Source organism: Citrus clementina, unplaced genomic scaffold (assembly GCF_000493195.1).
Source record: "Citrus clementina cultivar Clemenules unplaced genomic scaffold, Citrus_clementina_v1.0 scaffold_3, whole genome shotgun sequence".
NCBI classification, from domain to species: domain Eukaryota; kingdom Viridiplantae; phylum Streptophyta; class Magnoliopsida; order Sapindales; family Rutaceae; genus Citrus; species Citrus x clementina.
The window spans coordinates 45,502,026-45,523,201 of NW_006262339.1; the positions used below are offsets into that span (position 1 = coordinate 45,502,026).

General features: G+C 35.3%; 2 protein-coding genes and 1 pseudogene across 2 annotated transcripts; all 3 read right to left on the minus strand.

Annotated features, from left to right (window-relative positions):
* Positions 1 to 1,696: 1,696 nt before the first annotated feature.
* On the minus strand, positions 1,697 to 6,619 carry LOC18047907 (potassium transporter 5). The gene is made up of 8 exons (XM_006444204.2): positions 6,237 to 6,619; positions 5,904 to 6,129; positions 4,744 to 4,992; positions 4,445 to 4,495; positions 3,723 to 3,983; positions 3,435 to 3,602; positions 3,057 to 3,311; positions 1,697 to 2,895 (listed from the first exon to the last, which is right to left on the minus strand). Exons 1-8 carry the CDS (start codon positions 6,393 to 6,395, stop codon positions 1,928 to 1,930), a joined length of 2,337 nt encoding a protein of 778 aa, XP_006444267.1. The 5' UTR covers positions 6,396 to 6,619; the 3' UTR covers positions 1,697 to 1,927.
* Positions 6,620 to 11,459: 4,840 nt separating this feature from the next.
* LOC18047908 lies at positions 11,460 to 16,154 on the minus strand (annotated as a pseudogene).
* On the minus strand, positions 16,048 to 20,460 carry LOC18047909 (wee1-like protein kinase). Its single transcript, XM_006444206.2, has 10 exons — positions 20,013 to 20,460; positions 19,801 to 19,861; positions 19,645 to 19,711; positions 18,913 to 19,179; positions 18,702 to 18,769; positions 18,502 to 18,611; positions 18,388 to 18,428; positions 18,154 to 18,302; positions 16,799 to 17,152; positions 16,048 to 16,474 (listed from the first exon to the last, which is right to left on the minus strand). Exons 1-10 carry the CDS (start codon positions 20,252 to 20,254, stop codon positions 16,367 to 16,369), a joined length of 1,467 nt encoding a protein of 488 aa, XP_006444269.2. The 5' UTR covers positions 20,255 to 20,460; the 3' UTR covers positions 16,048 to 16,366.
* Positions 20,461 to 21,176: the final 716 nt, after the last annotated feature.

Here is a 21,176-nt window from a genome sequence, read left to right on the forward strand (position 1 = left end):
ACCAAGCATGGCCATGTCACCAAAATTTGGCAAGTCAGCAATTGCAACAAAGACCCAAAAAAAAATTTCTCAAAATTAATTTTACTGTGATCACAATGGAGAAGAGCATATCACTCCCCAAGTAATCATCATCATTTTCCAACGAGTTCTATTTCAACAACCAATCAAATTTATACACTTTCAATGGTCCAAACAGCAAAAGGAACGGATTTGCAACACCAAATCCAAAAAAATAAACAAATACAAAAAAAAGCAAAAAGAAAAAAATCAAATTTTAATATTGTTATTTCACTTAAACAAAGAAATGGATCTATAATAGAAATAAAATAAAAAAACAAAAGCGAGAGAAATAAGAAGAAAATAAGAATTCTTGTGGGATTGTCGAGGGCTTGTGACGAAGGAGGGTAAATGATGGATCTTGCGGGGGCTATGACGAACTATCGGTGGCTGATGAGCAGCTGTGCTAAGGGTTGACAGTGGCTGTGGTGAGAGAGAGAAGCGGCTGCCAGCTGTGTGTATGGTGTGAGAGAATGTGGCTGCCAATTGTGTGTGTGTTCAGAGAAACGAGCGGCTACCGGTGGTGGAAATGGATTGTGCTGCCAATGAGAGTGTGAAAGAGTGAGGGTGTGAGTGTGTGCTGCCGGCGGTGAGAAAAGATGAGTGAGTGTGTAATTGATTTTAGGTTTAGGTTTTGTTTAGCTATTTATGTGTGTATAAATTTTTTTTTTAATTTTAATTGAAAGAACCGATCGGTTTGTCGGTTGAGTTCGGTTTTGATCCGTTTGGTTTTTGCTAGTAAAACCAAACCGAACCGAACTGAAATTTTTCAGTTTGGTTCGATTCGATTCGAAAAAACCGAACCGAATGCCCACCCCTAGATAAAAATAATTTAATTGTGTTATTATAATCTAATTTATGAATATCACATCATTTAGAATAAAAGTTAAAAATTCTTCAAGAGTATAATTAAAATTTTAAACGATTACTTCAAAAATGCTGCATTAGAAAAGCATTTATCTAGGTACTACTTCAAAAGCACCTCAACACTCTACGGCTTATTAATCAATTTTGAAAATTACTTAAATTCAGGGAAAAATAAATAAATAAAATTTTTATGTACTTTTGAAGTTTAAAATGCTGCCTTTTTTTTTTCTCTGTACTTTTACAATCAAAGTGTGCCAATTTTCACAGTAGGGTCCAGGGATATGTGTAAGTGAAGTGAATGAGTAGTGCCATAATTTTCTTACATTGACAGGAATTAATGATAGTGATATGATCCAGTATCCACAGAGATTTTTATTTATTTTTCAATCATTTAGCAATTTCATAAAGCATCCTTAATTGATAATAAAGATCAATTTGAGAATAAAGTGGGCGAAAATAAAATATATGTTTTATTTCATCTGCATTATTTTTTGTTTAGGTTTAGATTATGATCCCAACTATTTGCAGAGTTCGTCCGACTATCCCTTAATTTAGTCATTAATAATCCCTCTTTGGGATTATTATGACGTAATTAACATCTTAGAAATGGACGATTTAAGGAAAATGAAGCTATTAATTATAAATGAAAAATCAAATTCAACGAAAATTTATGCTAAGTCAACATGTGCATAATTTTAGAATTTTACTTGCACAATAGATAACATAACTGAAAAATAAATATTATATGATACACCGAAGGAATTAGCCATCTCTTATGATATGATATGATATGATATATTGTAGCTGGTTCTAATTTATTCCTTAATTACTACTTGGATTTTTTTTTTTTCCTTGAGGGCTGAATTTTACTGCCTTCACTGCTATACATCTTTAGCTCTTCAGGGCAAAAAGCATCATTTTAACTTCGAAATAAAGCACTCAATCTAAATATCCAGGCCATCTTACTTGTTTAGTATCTCCTGATGATAATTAATCAAAGTAATTAAAGCTCGTAAGTCATCCCCACCTTGAGCATGCGCTTGTGAGGAATATCAAACACTTTACCACTTTGTGTCAAATTTCTCTTCAAGAAATTGTAACCATAATCAATCAAAATCCTCTTTCCAATATTAGCTCCCTTTCCCGCAACCACCTCACTCTCACCAATCAAATGAACAACGCCAGCCCGCCACGCTCGATCCAGTGTCTCAATCTGTTTCTCCAATTCTGCCTTCTTTTGATTCTCTTGTTGAGCTAACTTTGAGTTCTCATCAAGCTGATCAGTCTCTCCATCAACCAACTCATCCACTTGATCACCTTCAGCAATCTCCATGTTACTGATGGTTGTTTGACATAGCCATAAATCCTCTTTTATAAACTCCTCCAATTTTTCAATCAACATTCTCTCAAATGGCTCCTCCTCATTGCGTGCATCCGTGTACCCGTATCTTGCAACACATCGAAACACATTAAGCTCTCTCGGTTCCACTCTCCGGAAAAGAAATCGCTCCTCTGCTGGCACCTTACCGATTGGCAACGACTTGATGGAGACGAAAACAAGAACCGAGTGCAATGCAGGCACATTTTCCACATAATGCTTGAAGATAGGTGGGATACCCTGAACAAGCTCTGAGTAGAACATCGCGAGGCCAGGGATTCGACAAAATTTTGTTTCAGCAGCAATCTCTTTGACTCTCTCTGGAGAAATCTTGTGCTCAAGCTCGAAATAGTACTTTCTCCGGTACACATTATTCCAGATGTACATGATGGTCATTAGAACCGCGGCAAATGCTAATGGTAAGTACCCACCTTGGTCAAATTTGTACAGGACTGAACTTAAATACCCCAACTCCACTGACATGATGACAAGCACGTAAGCGATTACCAAAAATATGTTGGATTTCCAGATCATTATCATGATGAGTACTAGCAACGTTGACGTCAGTGTCATCACAAATACGACTGCAATCCCTGCATTTATTTTTTAAAAACAAATAAATTAGTGAAACTCAATTAGCTAGACTTAAGTAAGTAATCAACTAGCATTAGAAGTTAATTAAATGAATATAATATAAGAGTTACGGTACGGAGGATTGATTGATTGATTGATCGATCCACTGACTAGTGATTACCATATGCGTTGCCAATTTTTTCAGTGGTCCTGAAACCGACAGTAACGCAAACGCAAGCTATCATAAGCAAGTAATTGATTTCAGGAATGTAAACTTGGCCTTCATACTTAGCAGATGTGTGCACGACTTTGACGCGAGGGAAACAGCCCAATGAAATGGATTGTTGGACTATAGAGAAGGTCCCTGAAATCATCGCTTGGCTTGCTATGATTGCTGCCATCACGGCCACAATAAACATTGGCCAATACAAACTATCTGCAGTAGTAATGCGAGCGTCATCGTTTCATTATTATAACTTAATAAAAATTGGCAGGCATGGGAGATAGCAAATTATAAAATTGATTAATTAAACCATATATTGATCAATCGATTCATTACGTGGAATGGACTTGTAGAAAGTTTCGCTAACGAGTTCACTGTGTTTGCGCAGGAAGGAGGCTTGTCCCATATACGCCAAAATGAGAGCTGGATAAGTCACAGTGCACATACTTAGTTGTATTGATTGAACTGTGAAGTGACCAACATCTGCGAATAATGCTTCGGTTCCTGTAATTTTATTATTATTATTTTTTTACAAAAAAGGAAAAAAAAAAAAAAAACTGCCGTCAGTCAATATATATATAATTAACTTGAAATTAATCAAGGAGTAGGTTAATTACGTCCTACCTGTAATGGCAAGAACAACGCCACCGAGGGAAATCCAAGCATCTTTCTTGTTCCTTGTGAAATAATCAACGATGTACTTTGGATTTATGGCCTTAATTACTGATGGATCATACTTGATGAAGTTGTAGATACCAATTCCACCAATTAGAGAAAACCAAACACAAATAATTGGTGCAAAGCTGTAGCCTACTTTATCAGTTCCAAATCTTTGAACCATGAAGAGCAGAACAATGATGGCGACTGATACCCAAACAACCTTGTCTGTTTTACACAAACAAACAATTATGTCATGTTTTTTAGATACTACATAGCGTTCATTAATTTAATCAATAGTAAATTTTATCATTCCCTGTCAACTTATATTGTAATTGTGTAATTAACGAATAGTTTATTCAAAATTGAGCAACAAGAACTAAGGACGCTATCGTTGGTTATTGAGTCATAAATTCTAATTTTGATGGGCATACAAAACTGCAAAATCAATATTTTAATGGTCATTTGTTTCTCTAGGAGTCTAGGTTCTATATTTTTATTAATTCTAATCGTCCTAAAAGACGGGGAATGATTCCAATTTAACGTGCGTCACTAGGGATATGTCCAAAATCTGTTGGCTAAAGCCACGATATAATCTTCAAATTTGTCTGTAATTTAACAGTTAAAACTAAGAAAATTGTATTATTATAATTCTTGTATGACAAAAGCACATATATTATTGTATTTACCTTGTGTCATTCCAGCTGAAGCTTCCTTGATGCCTCCCACAGCTGATAAAACTGCCATTGATTTGCACATCGTCAAAAGTCTTACAAATGATTTTTTTTTTCCTTGGTGAAGTCAATTAACCTCATCTTAGCCAATGTGAATATGATCATTTTGTATGTTAATTAATAATTTCTAAGCAATAATTAAATGTTAATTAATTAACAAATAAGCCCTGATCAGAGCCCATGTGGATGCATTATTGAGATTCACCAAGATTCCAGCAAAAAATAGTTGAAAATTTGAAATTGTATATATAAACCTGAGATGCACGGAGTGAGGACACCATCACCGATGACCATGGAAGTACCAAGCATGGTGGCGACTAAAAGAAAGTACTTAGCAAATTGACTGTTCTCAAGCTTGTACTTGAGCCTTGATGCTCTTTTAAGACGTTTGCTCGGCAATTCGAGCTGGAAATTTGATACATCACAGTCCTCAGCTTGTTCGCTTGGTATCAATCCCACCTTTGCATATCGACATATCAATGAATAAAGAGCAAACGTTCCTCCTGAAATTTTATACATGTTATTTTATTCACTATTGGCTAGACAGACGCTATCCCCATTGATTGAAGCCACAAATAAATTAAAATTAATTTGACTTAGATGACCGCACACTTGCTTGACCGCACATATGTAAATAAATTAGTTTACGGTAAAGTCTTGGGATAAGATGACCCACTACTCTTTAGTCTTTTACTTTTCTTTCACAACTCACAAGAAATATTGATCCCTTTTCGTCACCACCATCGGGATCATTCGGGAATTTAGTCGATGCATGAACGCAAGGGATTTTTTTTTTCTTTTTGGACTTAATATACATAATATTACAAGCATTTTTATAAAAACAAAAAAAAAACAAAATTGTTTAATTATTTTGTCCTAAAACTGATACCTAGTAATTTCCAATAAACAAATAAAGACCTGCTGACTAAATGAAGTTAATTTCTTCTTTCTTCCCGAGATGATTTTCAGTTCATTGCACCATATACTAGTTTAATATTATTATACGTCATACATGCCCCACAATTTGGAGTTTGGCACACCACCGGAAGAAACCCCAGCGACTATCTCCAAAATAAAAAGAATCATTAATTAAGGTCATTTTATTTTTAAGATTGAGGTACTGTAATTTTTAAACTGCATCTGAAAAAAAAAATATAATTATAAAATATAAGTTAATAATATATAGTAAAATATAAATTTTAAATGATAATTTTGATAAGATCATTAAAGATATAATCGATTTTTCATTATACAAGTAAAAAATCATATCAATATAACTTTCAAGATATAACGATTAGTGTTTATCAAATGCATCCAAACGCACCCTAAATTGGATAAAAATAGGTTTTGGCCGAAGCCGAATTTAGTTAACAGTAGTATATACACACATAATTAAAGAAAAAATAAATATTACCGTCACCGTTGTCGTTGGCACGTAAGACGATCAGCACGTACTTGACAAGAGGGATCAGGGTGAGGGTATAGAAGATCAAAGAAAGCACCCCAAGTATGTCATCAATATGATTAATACCATTAGTGAAGGTGCTTGCGTAGACGTAGAGGGGCGATGTGCCAATATCTCCATACACTACGCCAATGCTTTGAAATGCTAATTGCAAGATCACCGACCACTTCACAGCCTGCTAATTATTAATTAATTAATTAAACAGAACAATAATTAAGAAAGAAGAAGAAACGGAAATCTCATTGATTATATATATATATATTGGAAGCAGAAAGAATTCACCTTGGAGTCACGGCCGTAGTGACCGGAAACTGTACGGGATTCCATGTCCAAGGAGTCGTTTCTTCCTAATTTTTGCCATGAAAGTTTTTTTCCTTGGAGTTGTACGGAAACCGCCTCCTCTTCTTCTTTTGTTGGTTCAATTACGACATCCCCCGACATTTTTCTTTTGCTTTTCTTGGGTCTAAATCTAATTGGAATTCAAACTCTCGCTCACAAAACTCTTTATAAACTCAAAGGTAACAGAGATGCATGCTGGGGTGTGGAGGGTTTTCACTTTTTAATTGGTGGGGGTGATGGAGAGTAGTATTTATATGCAAAGAAACTGGAGAAGCTAGCAACTCCCACAGTTCTTTGAAATATATGATATATTAACCCAAAATCAAATTTTCTTTAATGACTCAATTGTTATTTGTCAAGTAATTAAGGAGTCATAAAAAATGACTTTTGAGTTTATTGTAAGTAACAAATCTGCTTATAATATATATTAAAAAAAAAGGTTTTGCATGAGATTTGTGCACCATATTATCGTATATCGTATATTTTGATATTTATAGATATATTTTAAGATTTTATCAATCATAAAGCAGTGAAAATATATATTAAGACATTTGTTTTGTTTTGTTTCTCATGAAGTATTGGACATTCTCAAAAGGTTAGCTTTTGTTTTGTTTTCTAAAGCGTTTAAAATGCCCAGCGAGACATCCGAGGCCTAAAATGCTGATGGTGGTCCCCTATAGGATCTTGTAATAAATTGATGTCAACAATTTCTGCTTCTTAACATTTTTGTTTTTGTATAAATGCTTTCTCTGATTAATTAAAATATCTAGCTCTCTATACTATCATCCCAAACTCCATTGAAATATCAACTTTCTATAATTAATTATGTATATATCCCATTCCCATTCCCATTCCCATTCCCATATAATATCGTAATAATTTTTTTTTTACATGCATATTGGGTAGCTTATTGGTCTTTGAAGCTGCATGCAGAATCTTTAATTTTGGATCAACTAAAATAAGGCCAGTTAAAAAGCCAATTATTATGTACTGGCAGTTATTCTCTCGTCGTTTGTTAAGTACTAAAATGCTTAAGTCTTTGGACTTAAGAGACTTAAGTGCAATCAAAAAAGGAAAATTATCATCCATTATAAAAAATATTATAAAATTTTGAATTTAATTATTCGATTTTACACATGTAATTTATACTTTGTATACCGTTCAACCTATCATTAGCTTCCATTTATAATCAATGACATCACAAAAGTAATTTAGACATTTAACCGTGTTAAATTTATAAATTAAATATTTTAAAATATGAAAATCAAAATTAAAATTAAAAAAATTATTTTTTATCTATCCATTCAGGACATCTAAAATGAATTAGAAAATAAACTTTCTTTGTTATTATTTTCCTTCTATCCTTTGTTCTCCATTCGAGTACTGCTGCTTGTTGCTGCCTTCCTGCCCCATCATTACGGCAGCAACACTAGTGGTACAGACGCCGTGGTGATAGCCATCGCAAGCGAACTAGCGCAACCACCACCTGTGGGATTTGGTGGCAAAAACACAGAAACCAAACCGATTCTGGCAAAGGCTGCTGGGGCCGATTATGACGATAGCCAGGCTGTTGGTGGATAATGGCTGGAAATTGAGAGTTTGCATCTTATTGTTATTGGGTTATTGGGTATTTATTTATTTTTAAAAAAATTGAGTGTATTTATTTATTTCGAGTGTAACAAAATTTGTGATTCTTTATTGAAAAACCGAAAAAAGGAGTATGAGTTCGTTTGTTTTAATATTTTCTTTTTTCTAATTTCATTTTATTATCTCACAGAATTATAGTGGTGCAAAGCCAAAAAAAAAAAAAAGATAAAATATTTAGTTTGTTTTAACGGTGTTAATGTTAGGTGAATAGCTAATACAAATACAAAATGTAAAAAATGGGTGTAAAATAGAATAAATTTAAATTTAATCATATTTTTAATAACGAGGTAATTTTAAATGGATGACTAGTATTTTTAAAAATATATATATATAATTAACCACCATATTTAATATGGTATTGGGAACAATGGGCAAATATAATGCATGCATTATATGAATACTCCCATTTTGCTTCTGGTGACTACAAATGCTCAAAATTCTGTGAAGTGCCCATAACAGTTATCTCGTATCGCATTAGGTCAAAGATCTCATCTCTTGCTCGTGCTCTTGTTTTACAAGTAAAACGAAAGACGGAAAGAGTATTTCTTCCAGCCTGCACAAGGGTTGAAAGTAACGCACAGATCTTGATTGCATCAGATCGACGACTGTGGTATCATTAATTCTAATGCCAAGTGTCGTCCTCTGTTTGGCACCTTTTTGACTTTCTTGATGGTAGGCTACGCCCCCCACTGGCCACACCATATTGTCATTATTTTGTCATTTAGTACGATGAATGGACGATTGCCGGTGGTTTCCAGTTTCCACTACGACTGCGAGGCAGAGAGGAAAAGCATCCCGCACGGTTCGGTCATCATCGTCACGTGTCACGTGTGAATGCCGTTTGCAACATCACGGGAAGGCGTTATCGTTGAGGTAAAGCCAGTGGGGGACCACTGAAGTTACCCCTTCATCGTCAAAAGTGTTCTGTAAACACCCATTACCCAGCCGCCACGTGTTCCATCACGAAATTTCAACAATGACTTCAAAGTTGAGTTGAGACGGTTCAGAATTGGCTTCTTGCAAGAGTTCGAGTGAAAAAAAACACACGTAGAACGGTGGAAGCCGCGTCCAAAAGTATTGGAAACGTGATTCAATTTTTTTTGTTTTTGTTTTTTTTTTAAATACCAGTGAGAATAGTAACATTAATAAAATGTTGACTATCAATAGATAATAGTTTGAGATAAATATAAAACGTGAAGAATAAAATTCCATGAACAATAGTCGTTGTTACTATTTATATCATTGTTAACTTTATTGTTTTTCCAATGCTATTTACGACAATGTGAACCCGGCAACAATTATAAATTCATCAAGCTAAAGATCAATTTCAGCTCCTATTTTCCGAATGCAAAAATAACACAAATAAAGCGGATTGACTCTCCGGTATTCAATGACACTGTTGTGAGGTTGCACTCCAACCACAACAATTTAAAAAGAAAAATTGACGAAGAAATTATGAGATAGAACTAGATGTAGTAAAAGTACCTTGAAGGTTTTATATGTCTTCTTTTTTATTAAGAAACCCTCTATATATAATCCTCTTTCTAATTCAACTTGGATTGGTCACTCACTTCCTGAAATTAATTTGAGTTACATGTGTCTTATAATTCAATTCAATTTGAATAATTCAAACCACATCTAGATTTGACTTATTCTAACTATAATTTGTAATTAAATCAAACACATAAGAAATTTCAAATAAATTGAAGAAAAAAAAAAGACAATTGCTCTCACCTACCCTCAAATGTGAGACATTAGTATTTTGAAATGCCAACAAAACTCCAACACAAAGTACTAATGTTTCAACATCATCATTGGATGGGGGTGTGTCATGTGTGTATGTACACATAAAATCAACTTTGACGGCCGCAACTCATAAGTTTGCAACAAAGACTTTAATTCTTGATGACTTAAATTTTTTTTTTTTTTTTTGAAATAGAATCACCAGGCACGGAATATTCCAAGAATCAAGTTAATTTACAATGTAGTTTAGATCATTAATTTGCATTTTCTCCGCAAAAACCAACAACCGGCAGCTTGCCGCACATTGCAAATGATAACCAACAACTACAATAATTTAATCCGAAGTTGTTTCCGAGAATCTTTTGAAACCAGCGCTTGTTGGTCCAGAATCGGACTCCAGAAAATACAAAAATTAAGCCATCGCAACAGTCGAATTATTGGCGCAATACTAATTGGCATGTGTTGCTTCATTAATTATTTTATTGTATGAAATGATCCGTCGGTGAAGAAAAGAAATGTAATAATTTCTTAACCTGATTGATGACCGTTAGTTTGTGTTCATTTTGTACTTTCCGTTTCTGTCAGGTCTTGGATTATCGCAACAAACCTCGCTTAAGTTAAAAAAAACCCTATCATAATATTAAGTTAAATATCCCTACCGTCTTCATAATATCACAAAATCTCCTAATACAAAAAAATTTATAGGAAAAGAAAGATAAATAGATTATTTATTTGATAATTACATGGGAATATAAAATATACATTTGTTATAAGAAATACGTTAAAAAAAATTAAATAATATATGATTATTATTATTAATTTTTTATTCACATGGAAACATATATATATATATATATAATTTTTAATTTTAATTTACATATATAGGGTTTATTTAATTTTATAATAATATAAATAAAAGTATATTTGAAAATAAAAATAATGCTATAAAATTATACAATCAAAGAAATTATTGACTGTTAAGAAAACAATCTTCCTATATATTATATATAACACACGTCAACAATGTCATATGCTCAGAATATTCCAGTTTGAAGACAATTGAAGCTGGCGTGTATGTTGTATGGCGTCGAAAACTTAACACACATATGAAACAAGGAAATTTGAATCATCATCATGCAAGCTAATGCTGAGTGTTGAACCTTTGGATGTTATGGTTAACTTTTTTTCTCATGAATTAAGCAGCTGTTGCTGTAGTAGTTTTGCTTTTACATAATTGTATTTACATACGTGATAGAAAACGCGTGGAATGAAGTTGACACAATGGTTATCTACAAAAGTACGTTTCTTTCCCTATTCTATTGTAAATGATTACTAGAATTCAGATTCTGAATGACTGAATCTGAAAGAAAGATGATGAGCAAATATTTTACCATGTCAAAACGTGAATCCGTCTTTATTAGAGATGGCAAAACCCCGGGCCGGGTCCGGGTATTGCCATGACCGGACTCTGCCCGGATGTAACCGGTCCGGGTCCGGGTCCGGGCCGAATTTTAATCCGGGTACCCGAATTTTATATTTTTTAATATTTTATGTGTATATATTTTTTATTTTTTGGTAATTTTATAAGTTTTAAATTTATTTCAATAAAATTTGACATGAAAATATAAACTTTAAGTGTTTAAAATTATATATATATATATATATAATAAATGAGTCAAATAAATATAAAATATTTAAAATAATATATATTTAATAATTTTTTTAATAAAATCCAGATTCCGGGTTTATCAAGTGATGCCCAAGACCGACCCGGCTTCATACCCGGACCGGGTATTATCCGGCCCGCAACCCCCGGGTACGATCCGAGTCCGGACCGGACGGATATTTTTGCCATCTCTAGTCTTTATTTAGTTTAGTGTAAGTTCCATTTGTTAGTCTTTACTATTGCTAATCATTTTTTGGGCCTATTCATGTTTTAACTAAGGCCCAAACCCGTCAGAGATCAGCCCATAATTATACAGCAGTCAAACAGTCAACACTCGAGTCTCATAACTCATTGCAGGGTGGCAGAGCCTTTTAAAGGTCGTACGTCATTCTCACTTTGAGCATTTTCTCGCGGGGAATATCGAACAATTGGTCACTTTGTCTCGAGTTACTCTTCAAGAAATTGTAACCATAATCTATCAAAATCCTCTTTGCCAATACTGGCTCCCTTACCCGCAACCACCTCGCTCTCGCCAATCAAGTGGACGACACCAGCGCGCGACGCTTCATCCACCATTTCGATCTCCCTCTCCAATGCCTCCTTTTGCTTCTCTTGTGGAACCAACTTCACATTCTCATGTCCACTCTCTTCATCAACTTCAGTAACGTCTCCCTCATTCATGATTCCCTGAAATGACCAAAAATAACCCTCTCTAACGAACTCCTTCAATTTTTCGATCAACGTTCCTTCAAAGCGATCCGCCGCCCCATTGCATGAATCTCTGTATCCGTATCTCACAACACAACGAAACACACTAAGTTCGACATGTAACACTCGAAAATGGGTGGGATACCTTGAACAAGCTCTGAGTAGAATATGGCGAGCCCTGGAATTCGACAAACTTTCGTGTCAGCCACTATCTCCTTGAGCCTCCCAGGAGAAACCTTGTGCTTGAGTTCATAAAAGTGCTTTCTTCTGAACACGTTGTTCCAAATGTACATTACAGTGATCAGAAACACAGCAAAGGCTAACGGTAGGTAACCTCCCTGGTTAAATTTGTAAAGGACTGAACTTGAGTAGACTGACTCCACAGAGCCAATGGTAAGAACGTAGGTGCGTATGAAAAACATGCTGGATTTCCATATAATTATCATAATGAGTACCAGCAAGGCTGAAGTTAGTATCATTATAACCACAACAGCAATCCCAGTGATAGATTCATCAGTTGATCATTTGATTTTCTTCACACAACCAAATTTAGATAATGCTAAAAGAAAGTGATTGAAATGTGGATAATTACCATACGCATTGCCAATCTTTTTGGGGTCCTTGAAACCGAGAGTAACTCCCATGCAAGCCAACATGAGTAGATAATTGACTTCAGGAATGTAAATTTGTACTTTAAATTTTGCTGATGTGTGCACGATTTTCACGCTAGGGAAACACCCAAATGAAAGTGATTATTGGATTATAGAGAATGCCCCTGAAATTATGGCTTGACTTGCTATGATTGCTGCTAATACGGCCACCACAAACGTTGGCCAATACAGAGGACCTGCTTTGTTTCACCATTAATCAAATAAGTCAATTGGTCAATACAATAGATTGAGTGACAGCAAAAACTTTATGCGGTGTTTTACCTGGAATGGACTTGAAGAAGACATCGCTAACAAGATCTTTGTTCTTGCGAAGGAAGGAGGCGCTTGGCCAACATATGCCAAAACGAGAGTCGGATAGGTCACCGTGCACATGCTTATTTGTATAGACCGAACAGTGAAATGACCAACATCCCCGAACAATGCTTCGGATCCTGAATTTTACAACTCATTATTCAAGATTATTCATAATAAATTAACAATAGTCATTGGAGCAATGGAGCAGCAGAAAGAAAATGATGAGTACCTGTTATTGCAAGGACAACGCCACCAAGTGAAATCCAAGCTTCTTTCTTGTTCCTTCTGAAATACTCAATGATGTAAATTGGATTTATGGCTTTAATCACTGTTGGATCAAATTTGAAGAAGTTGTAGATTCCAATGCCACCAATGAGTGCAAACCAAACACAGATTATTGGAGCAAAGATGTAGCCAATTTTATCAGTTCCAAATTGTTGAATCATGAAAAGGCAGCCCAAGATGGCTACTGAGATCCACACAATCCTCTCTGTATAGGAAAGTAGAATCAATAGGATGATCAACTTGCTTGTTGTAATTTATCATATAAGTTTTTTTTTTTTTTTTTCAGTCATATTACTTTCATTAAACTCTGAAGCAGATACATTTCTTTACTGACAGGTACTCAAAAGTAAAGAACAAATCTTCGTACTTAACTAAGTTAATGGTTGTTGAGTACCTTCTGTCATTGCTGATGTAGCTTCCCTGATCCCTCTCACAGCTGATATAACTGTCCCAAAATTATATTAAAAAAATGAGAGAAAAATAAGACAAGAAAATCTAAATTTATATTCTGCAAGGATTTACAAAAAATTATAATGAAACATGAAACATGTAAGAGATGCGGAATTCTTCAGTGCAATTAAACACATCAATAATGCTATGCTTACTTAACACATTATGCCAGTTCCATTGGTTTTTCAGAGATTAATTTCTCCTTACTAAAATTTTTAATTTGTTTAATCACATCAATTTAAAGAAAAAATAAAATAAAGAACATGAGGCAAACATTAATGAAAAGCAGCTAGCATTTAACAGCTAAGAAAGAAACTAGAGTTAACGAGTGAACCTGAGACGCAAGGAGTGACGACACCATCACCGATCAATATACAAGTGCCAAGCATGGCCGTGATCAATAGGAATGGCTTGGCAAATTGGCTGTTCTCAAGCTTATGCTTGACCCTTAATGCCATTGCAGTCCCCCGGCTTCCGCGACTGCGAGGCAACTCAAGATTGCAGTCCGCAGCTTCTTCACTCGGGATCTAAGAATAAAGGGCAAATATTCCTTATGATAAAAAAAATTAACCAGCAACATTTAAATGCATTTATTTACAAGTTCAATGACGTGATATATGCTTCAACTTTAAAGAGTAGCAAAAACTAAAAGTTGTCATATATCCTTACCATCTCCGTTGTCATTTGCTTGTAAGACTATGAACACGTACTTGATGAGAGGGATTAATGAGAGAGTGTAGATGATCAAAGAAAAAACGCCCAATATGTCATCCACATGTCTTATATCATTTGTGAAGGTGCTTGCGTACACGCAGAGAGGTGATGTTCCAATATCTCCATATACTACCCCAAGGCTTTGAAATGCTAACTGCAAAATCACAGACCACTTCACAGCCTTGGCGCCATGGCCGTGATGACTTGAAACTGTGCGGGATTCGGCATCTACGATGCCGTATTTGCACAACATTTCACATGATAATTCCTTTCCTTCGTGCTTTTCAGAGACTACTCCATGGTTCTCCTTTGTTGGGTCCTTTACTACATCATTAGCAGACAATTTTTTCCTTTATATATATATATATATATTTTAAACTAGAAACTGATAACCAAATTATGTTGATGACCAAACAGAACTGGAGTTTCTTGAGTATTCACTACCTCTCTCTCTCTAATGCCCTGGCACACAGAATGTTGGGATCTGAGAGCTGGATTGATAAGTTTGTGATGAGAAAATGGTGTTAATAGCGAAAGCTGCCACAAACTGAGCTGTAAACGTAAGGTGGACAGCTATTTCAACACATTTCTGGTGCAGTTTCTTAATGTTTTCAATGCATGTGTGGCTTCCCACTTCTGAATACCAAGTTCAAAACTAGGAATAACTCCAAATGCAGAGAGTCAGTTAATAATGAAGGGACTATGCTAACAGTAGAACATCTTCAGTCTGCATTATGTTTCAAGCCAGCTGCTCAGGCCTAGTTTTAGAATTTTTCTGGTTTTAGAAGATACGGGTTTGATTCTTGAGTGTTCAAATAAGTAATCTTGGACTTATTTGTAACTTAGGAAAAATCTTCTCAAACTCAAAAGAACTGATACTAGCACCGGCCTTGTTATATACAAATAATACAGCATCCCATGTTGAATTCGCGTTGGCCGCAATTTCAGACTTTGAAAAAGACAAAAAGTTTGGACTGAAATGAGAAATCCCACTCAGTAAGCGTTAACCTTTAATCTACTGTTGGATTCAAACTCAGATAACCATGGCCACAGAGCACATTCACAGTTTCACAGGTGAGCTACACCAAAGAGCCAAACAACTGCTGCAGCTACAAAGTACTAATAGGCAATTTTCTTTTATATTTTTTCTTCCGCCAAACAGAAAAGCCTTGCAATAAAAAGAAATAATGAGCCAACTCATCAATGCCCTGTGCCTTGCATCATTCTAGTTGTGTAATTGCTAATTACTGTCTTACAAATTATACACCATGTGCAACAAGGCAAGCAGTGAAACTGAAAACCACGTTGCCAAATCAACCATGCCCCCAACGTCTGACTGAACAAGCTTTCACTCAAGATACAGGAAAACTGTAGGCTTCTCACGTTTACAAAGGTTAAGAACTCAAGCCAGTAATTCATTGGAAAAACCCACATGTTCGACACTAATAATGCCAGGTTTTGTACACATGCAAACATGATACACAAGCTACCAGAAAGTCTTTAAGTCAATATGCATTTCATTTGTCTTACTAACTGTAAGGGTGGGAGTTTCAAGCCAACATACGTACACAAATCAAATTTTTAATCTTCAATAATTATAATCAACGCTGTATAAGATGACACTGTAACATCTGAGATCAAAAAAGCTCATCATTAGCAAAGCATACCTTCAGTCCAGTCCATAATACAATATTCTGAAGACTGCTTCCTTTAAACTTTAAAAAATTTGCTCCATTCCTTGGAGAAAATTTGGAGCAATAAATTAGAGAAACTGAAAAAAGGGCTCATCCTAAACCTGCCCAATAGTAATCTTTCCCTTCCATGCCTTGCTGGGAGAGCTACAAGCAGCTGCTTTCGTGCATATACAACATCTCCAAATCCAAGTCAAAATCAAATTATGGTTTCATATAGGTTTTTCTGTGTTTTTGAATTTTATCAAATATTGGATTTTCTACTAATTCTTTCGCAGAAGGCCGCTGAACAGGATCCGGATCCACCATGACCTGACAGGACATAATAACAAAAGAAATCAACCATGATGCAAAAGAGGCAAACATTATCACAGAATGCTTTATATAATCAAAGATTTATTTATTAGATTCATTTTAGCATACAACACTTTAGTTAGTTTTCTTCCATGCCCAATTACATGGGCATAAACATTGCAAGACACAGAGCAAGAAAGAAAATACAAAACAGGAACACAAAGAGGATAGTGCCAACTGAAAGCATTTTCTCTAGTGTTTTGTTCCAATGCTCCGTAATAATTATTCTTCAAATCTACTTTACAGTCAACAAAAGAGATTGACATGGGTAAGAGATGCTACCTTGAGCAAGTTCTGAAATTGCAATGAATGGCCAGGAAGTAGGGGCAGCTTTCCATCCCTGAGATTCAAAAACTGAGGTCCTGATTCTGACAAAGGTGATCCTTTGATTAGCTCATACATAGTAGCTCCCAATGAGAAGATATCAACTTTGTCAAGATGATCATAATCTTCATTCAGGATTTCTTGAGGCATATACCGTGCATCACCCTCTTCAATTGGCAGGCTCTTATTGAGGAGAGTTGCACGTCCGAAATCACCAAGCTTGTAAACACCATTCTTGACATAAATATTATCAGGTTTCACATCTAGGTGAGCTATTCCTTTCTCATGTATAAACTGCAAGGCCTGTGCAATCTGTAAAATTTCTAATGTCAGAAATGGCACATAGTAACGAAAAATAAAATTTGACAAGACAAGGTCCTTAAATATATAGTGCCTAGTTTCCTTTTCAATTATCATAAGAAAGTAATTGTCAGTTTTTGCACAACTTTTATTAGAATGGAAGATCATAATACTAAGCCTTGCTATCAATAGCAATGTGGCTTTACTTCATAGTTCATACTGGAGTACTTAAAAAATAACAAAAGATGAAAAATGATAATTATCACATTCCAGACGCACTGATGCGGTGATGCCCATGACAAGGAGAGATGTTTCAGTTGATGTAGAAACAAAACAATTGCCGAAAGCTAAATGAAAAGGTTTCACTTGCAAGACGTATGCAGAGGATCTTTCGATGTTATGGCACAGATTTTGATTGATCATATACAGGATGCTTAGTTTAATATTACTTATGATAAAGTGCTTTAGTCGCACTTCTCTTTCCCTTTATGTTGTCACCAGCAATGCTCCAAAGCTTTCATGGCTCAATCGATCTTTTTTAGGACTCCTTATCACGCCGCAGAGGGAGATCCTTCCATTGATAGATAGGAGAGTGCCTTGAACAGACCCTTAAAGTCAGTCTGAAGACTTCCTTTCTCTATGGAAGAGGTGTACTTTTACTGCCCGGGGGTCATACAGATCAAAACCCAGGGCAATAAGAATGAAAGGGTCGGTCAATAGCATAGCTTTTTCTTTCCCATTTGCAATTTGAATTCATAATCATGTATCTTTTCTTTTTATTTATAACAGAATTTATTTAAAAGCGCCCTAAATTGGATATTCAGACACTCTTCACTGCAGTCAACAGAGTAACAACTTTACGCCACTGCTCACATAGCACAATGCATGCCAAATAGCTACCAGTTATGAAGCTACAAATGTTAGATTAGTAAAGGCAATGCTCTAATTAAGCCCTGTTTTGGAGCTTGGCTGTCACAGAACAGCAGTCTCGAAAGGGGCTTGAGAATGTTCACCTGATGCAGGGCTTTCAATACTTCTCCCTCAGCAAAGAATTGTGAAGCTTTTTTGTCAGACAAGCTGTGATCACATAGCTCCATTTGAATGTAGAGTTGCTCATTTTCAAACCACGAGGAGTAGTATCCAACAATGTTTTCATGCGACCCTACAGGGGCAACATGGTAAGACTAGAGTAAAATAAAATAGCTCTAGTTTCACATATATGAAGAATTATAAAGACAAACTCACACCTAAAGCTGCCAAAGCTTGAACTTCCAGTAAAGCTTTCCTCCTACAAAGTGAAAAGATTATTGCATGACCACGATGCTTGATCAAGGATATAAATAAAAATAGCATGGACTTACCTCTCTGCATCATGGTGCAACTGTCTTTTGCTATGTTTTACAGCATAAAAACAACCATCAATTCTCTTCAACACTTTGAAAACATGACTAAAGTTTCCGGCACCAATTTGCTGCAAAGGGAAGGCTTACTACCACTTCACAAAAAGAAAAAAGCAACATCTAATACATGACCCAAGTTTTTATTGACTTTGGATGGATACCTCAATCTCATGAAAATCTGTATAATAGCGTGAAAGGCCATCACCTCCAGTAATTACAGGGAACAGACCTGCAGATTTCAGCACTATCCAATTAAAACTTCAAGACGAAGAATACCTATGACCTTTTTTTGGGGCAGCATCTGCCTCAAAAGGAGAAGGGGAAAAATAAAACAGAAGTTCCTGGAAAACAACATAAATATTAGAACCACACCAGCACATTTTGCCCATTGATTTCCAAAACGATCAATGTCCATTTCTGAAGCATCTTTTTGATAAGGGTTTTTAATGCATGGTGGGGGCATAACCCGACAGCGCAAAGCAACTGCTGATTGCGGGACATAATTATGAGTCTTCTGTGTTGTGTATCCTATTGTTTTGGTCAACTGAACTTCATCTGTACTAAATGAATCTTTTGCAAGATCCACTGTGTCTTGGTAGTCATATGAAGTAGGATCAAGGGGATTTACTAAGAATCCATCTGAAAAAGGAATGAATATTCAGTTGCAAGAGGGAAAAAAAAAAAAGTACATACAAGCATTATAAAGTGTGAAGCACAAGCAGTAAATGCATGAGATGCAAAATTTGGATAAAACTATTACGTGTTCGGAGATGTACATAAATGAAATGACAATAATTTAAGAATCTACAACTACTGTTACTGTTATACCCCATAACTACTGAGGGAAATTTATACTCTTATGCAATTTCTAAAATTTTTTTTAAAAAAGAAGAAGAAAAGAGTACAATTAAATCAACAATATAGTCATGAATTGGTAAATACACATAGCACCAATCAAACAATCTTTATTTAGCATGATTAATCATTCATACAGTTTCTATGATTCTAACAATTATCCTCTCCTAACAAGCTGCATCATTCTCAATAGTGTGCAAAGTGCCCTTCCCACTACATCACCCAATTAACTCAAGTAACTGCTATTACCCTGCCGAAGCTTTTTGCTTTTGACGGTATTTAGCTTCTCGGGTGATTTTGGGCAAGGAATGTTTTCCTGCGAAACAAATTAATGAAATTAGAAGAATGCATATTTTCGCATAAACTGTATTGTTGTTTATGCTAATATCTACAATCTCACCATACCCTGTTGCAATCAAAACCGCTCATCGAGTTCTGATTAACCGGCGTTATGTAATCCGGCGTGCTGCAGACCGCGATTTAATTTATTACCAAAAGCAGAAAAATAAAGTCAAAACGCATTCACAAATGCATCTTAATTTCAATAAAAAGAAAACCAGTAAAATCAAATCTTGATCGAATTAAGCATCAGTTTCTCTGAAACGATGATATTTTACCAAAAGAAATCTTGAGTGAGAATCAAATCTTTATCATCGACATCGGCGGCAGAGAGAGTGGCGTCCTGGGAGACGGATTCTAGATGGTTCTGTAAGCGAGAGGAGGATGACGTGGAAGAGAATGATTGGTTCTGGATAGAAGAAGAATACCCTAGCTGAACCTGAAAGTGTCTCGCCAGTGTTCCCTTCATTTGACTCTCCTCTCTTTTGCTCTTCTTCTGGGTTTTCCTACTCCTCTTCATGAATCTGCCAGTCCCTCTCTCACTGCCGCTTTCTATTTTCTGCTTTGTATATAAAAATAGAATTTTTTTTGTCTTCTTTTTGGGGGAATTTGAAAAGTGTACACTTTTCAAATTGCGCGGGACGATTCAAAATCTTCCTTTGCAAGAATCAGAGGGGCCAGGAACCATTTGGATCTTTAATCGTCACCGTACAAGTTGATGCGATACGTCATGATAGACGGATTTGACATCCTCATGGTTGATTTAAGCAATTAATTGGTGACGTGTAATATAGAGCGCTATGTTGCGTTATATGTAAGCTCTACCCTTTAGTGGCAAATAAAATATGATTTTAAAGGTTTTTACCAGAAAAATTAATGGGCTTCCCGATGCGGTCCCACCTAAAAAGAAAAAGAAAAACGAACACGGTAAATAGTAAAAGCCAAATATCTTTCCCTGAAAAAAGTAAGAACTAATTTCCTGTAAATATTTTTCTTTAATATTCTTATAATATCCCTTTAATATATGCTAATTATACTATCTTTGTTTTTTTTTTTTTCATTTGTTTGTTTATTTTTGTCATTTTCTGCCACTAATGGAAGACCAAGATTGTGATAAAAGCATCTCTGGTAACTAAATCGACATTCTAGGCGTAGCTAGATTGCATTGGTGGTAAAGGACAGATTGGGCAGCCTGCCTAAACATGCTTTTTTCTTTAATTAGTTCACAATACGAAATCTACTTCTAAATACATACATTACAGTGAAATCTGCTCTACTCCCAAGAGAGTGAATGTTTTAGGGCACAAGCCTATTAGTAACATGCTTGTGTGTTTGCTAAACTTAAAAAAGTATGTATGTGAAGTACTGCTTCATACATACTAAAAGGTAAAACTACATATGGTGAGGCACTAATCAATTGGAAAATGTTAGGGAGCTAGAGA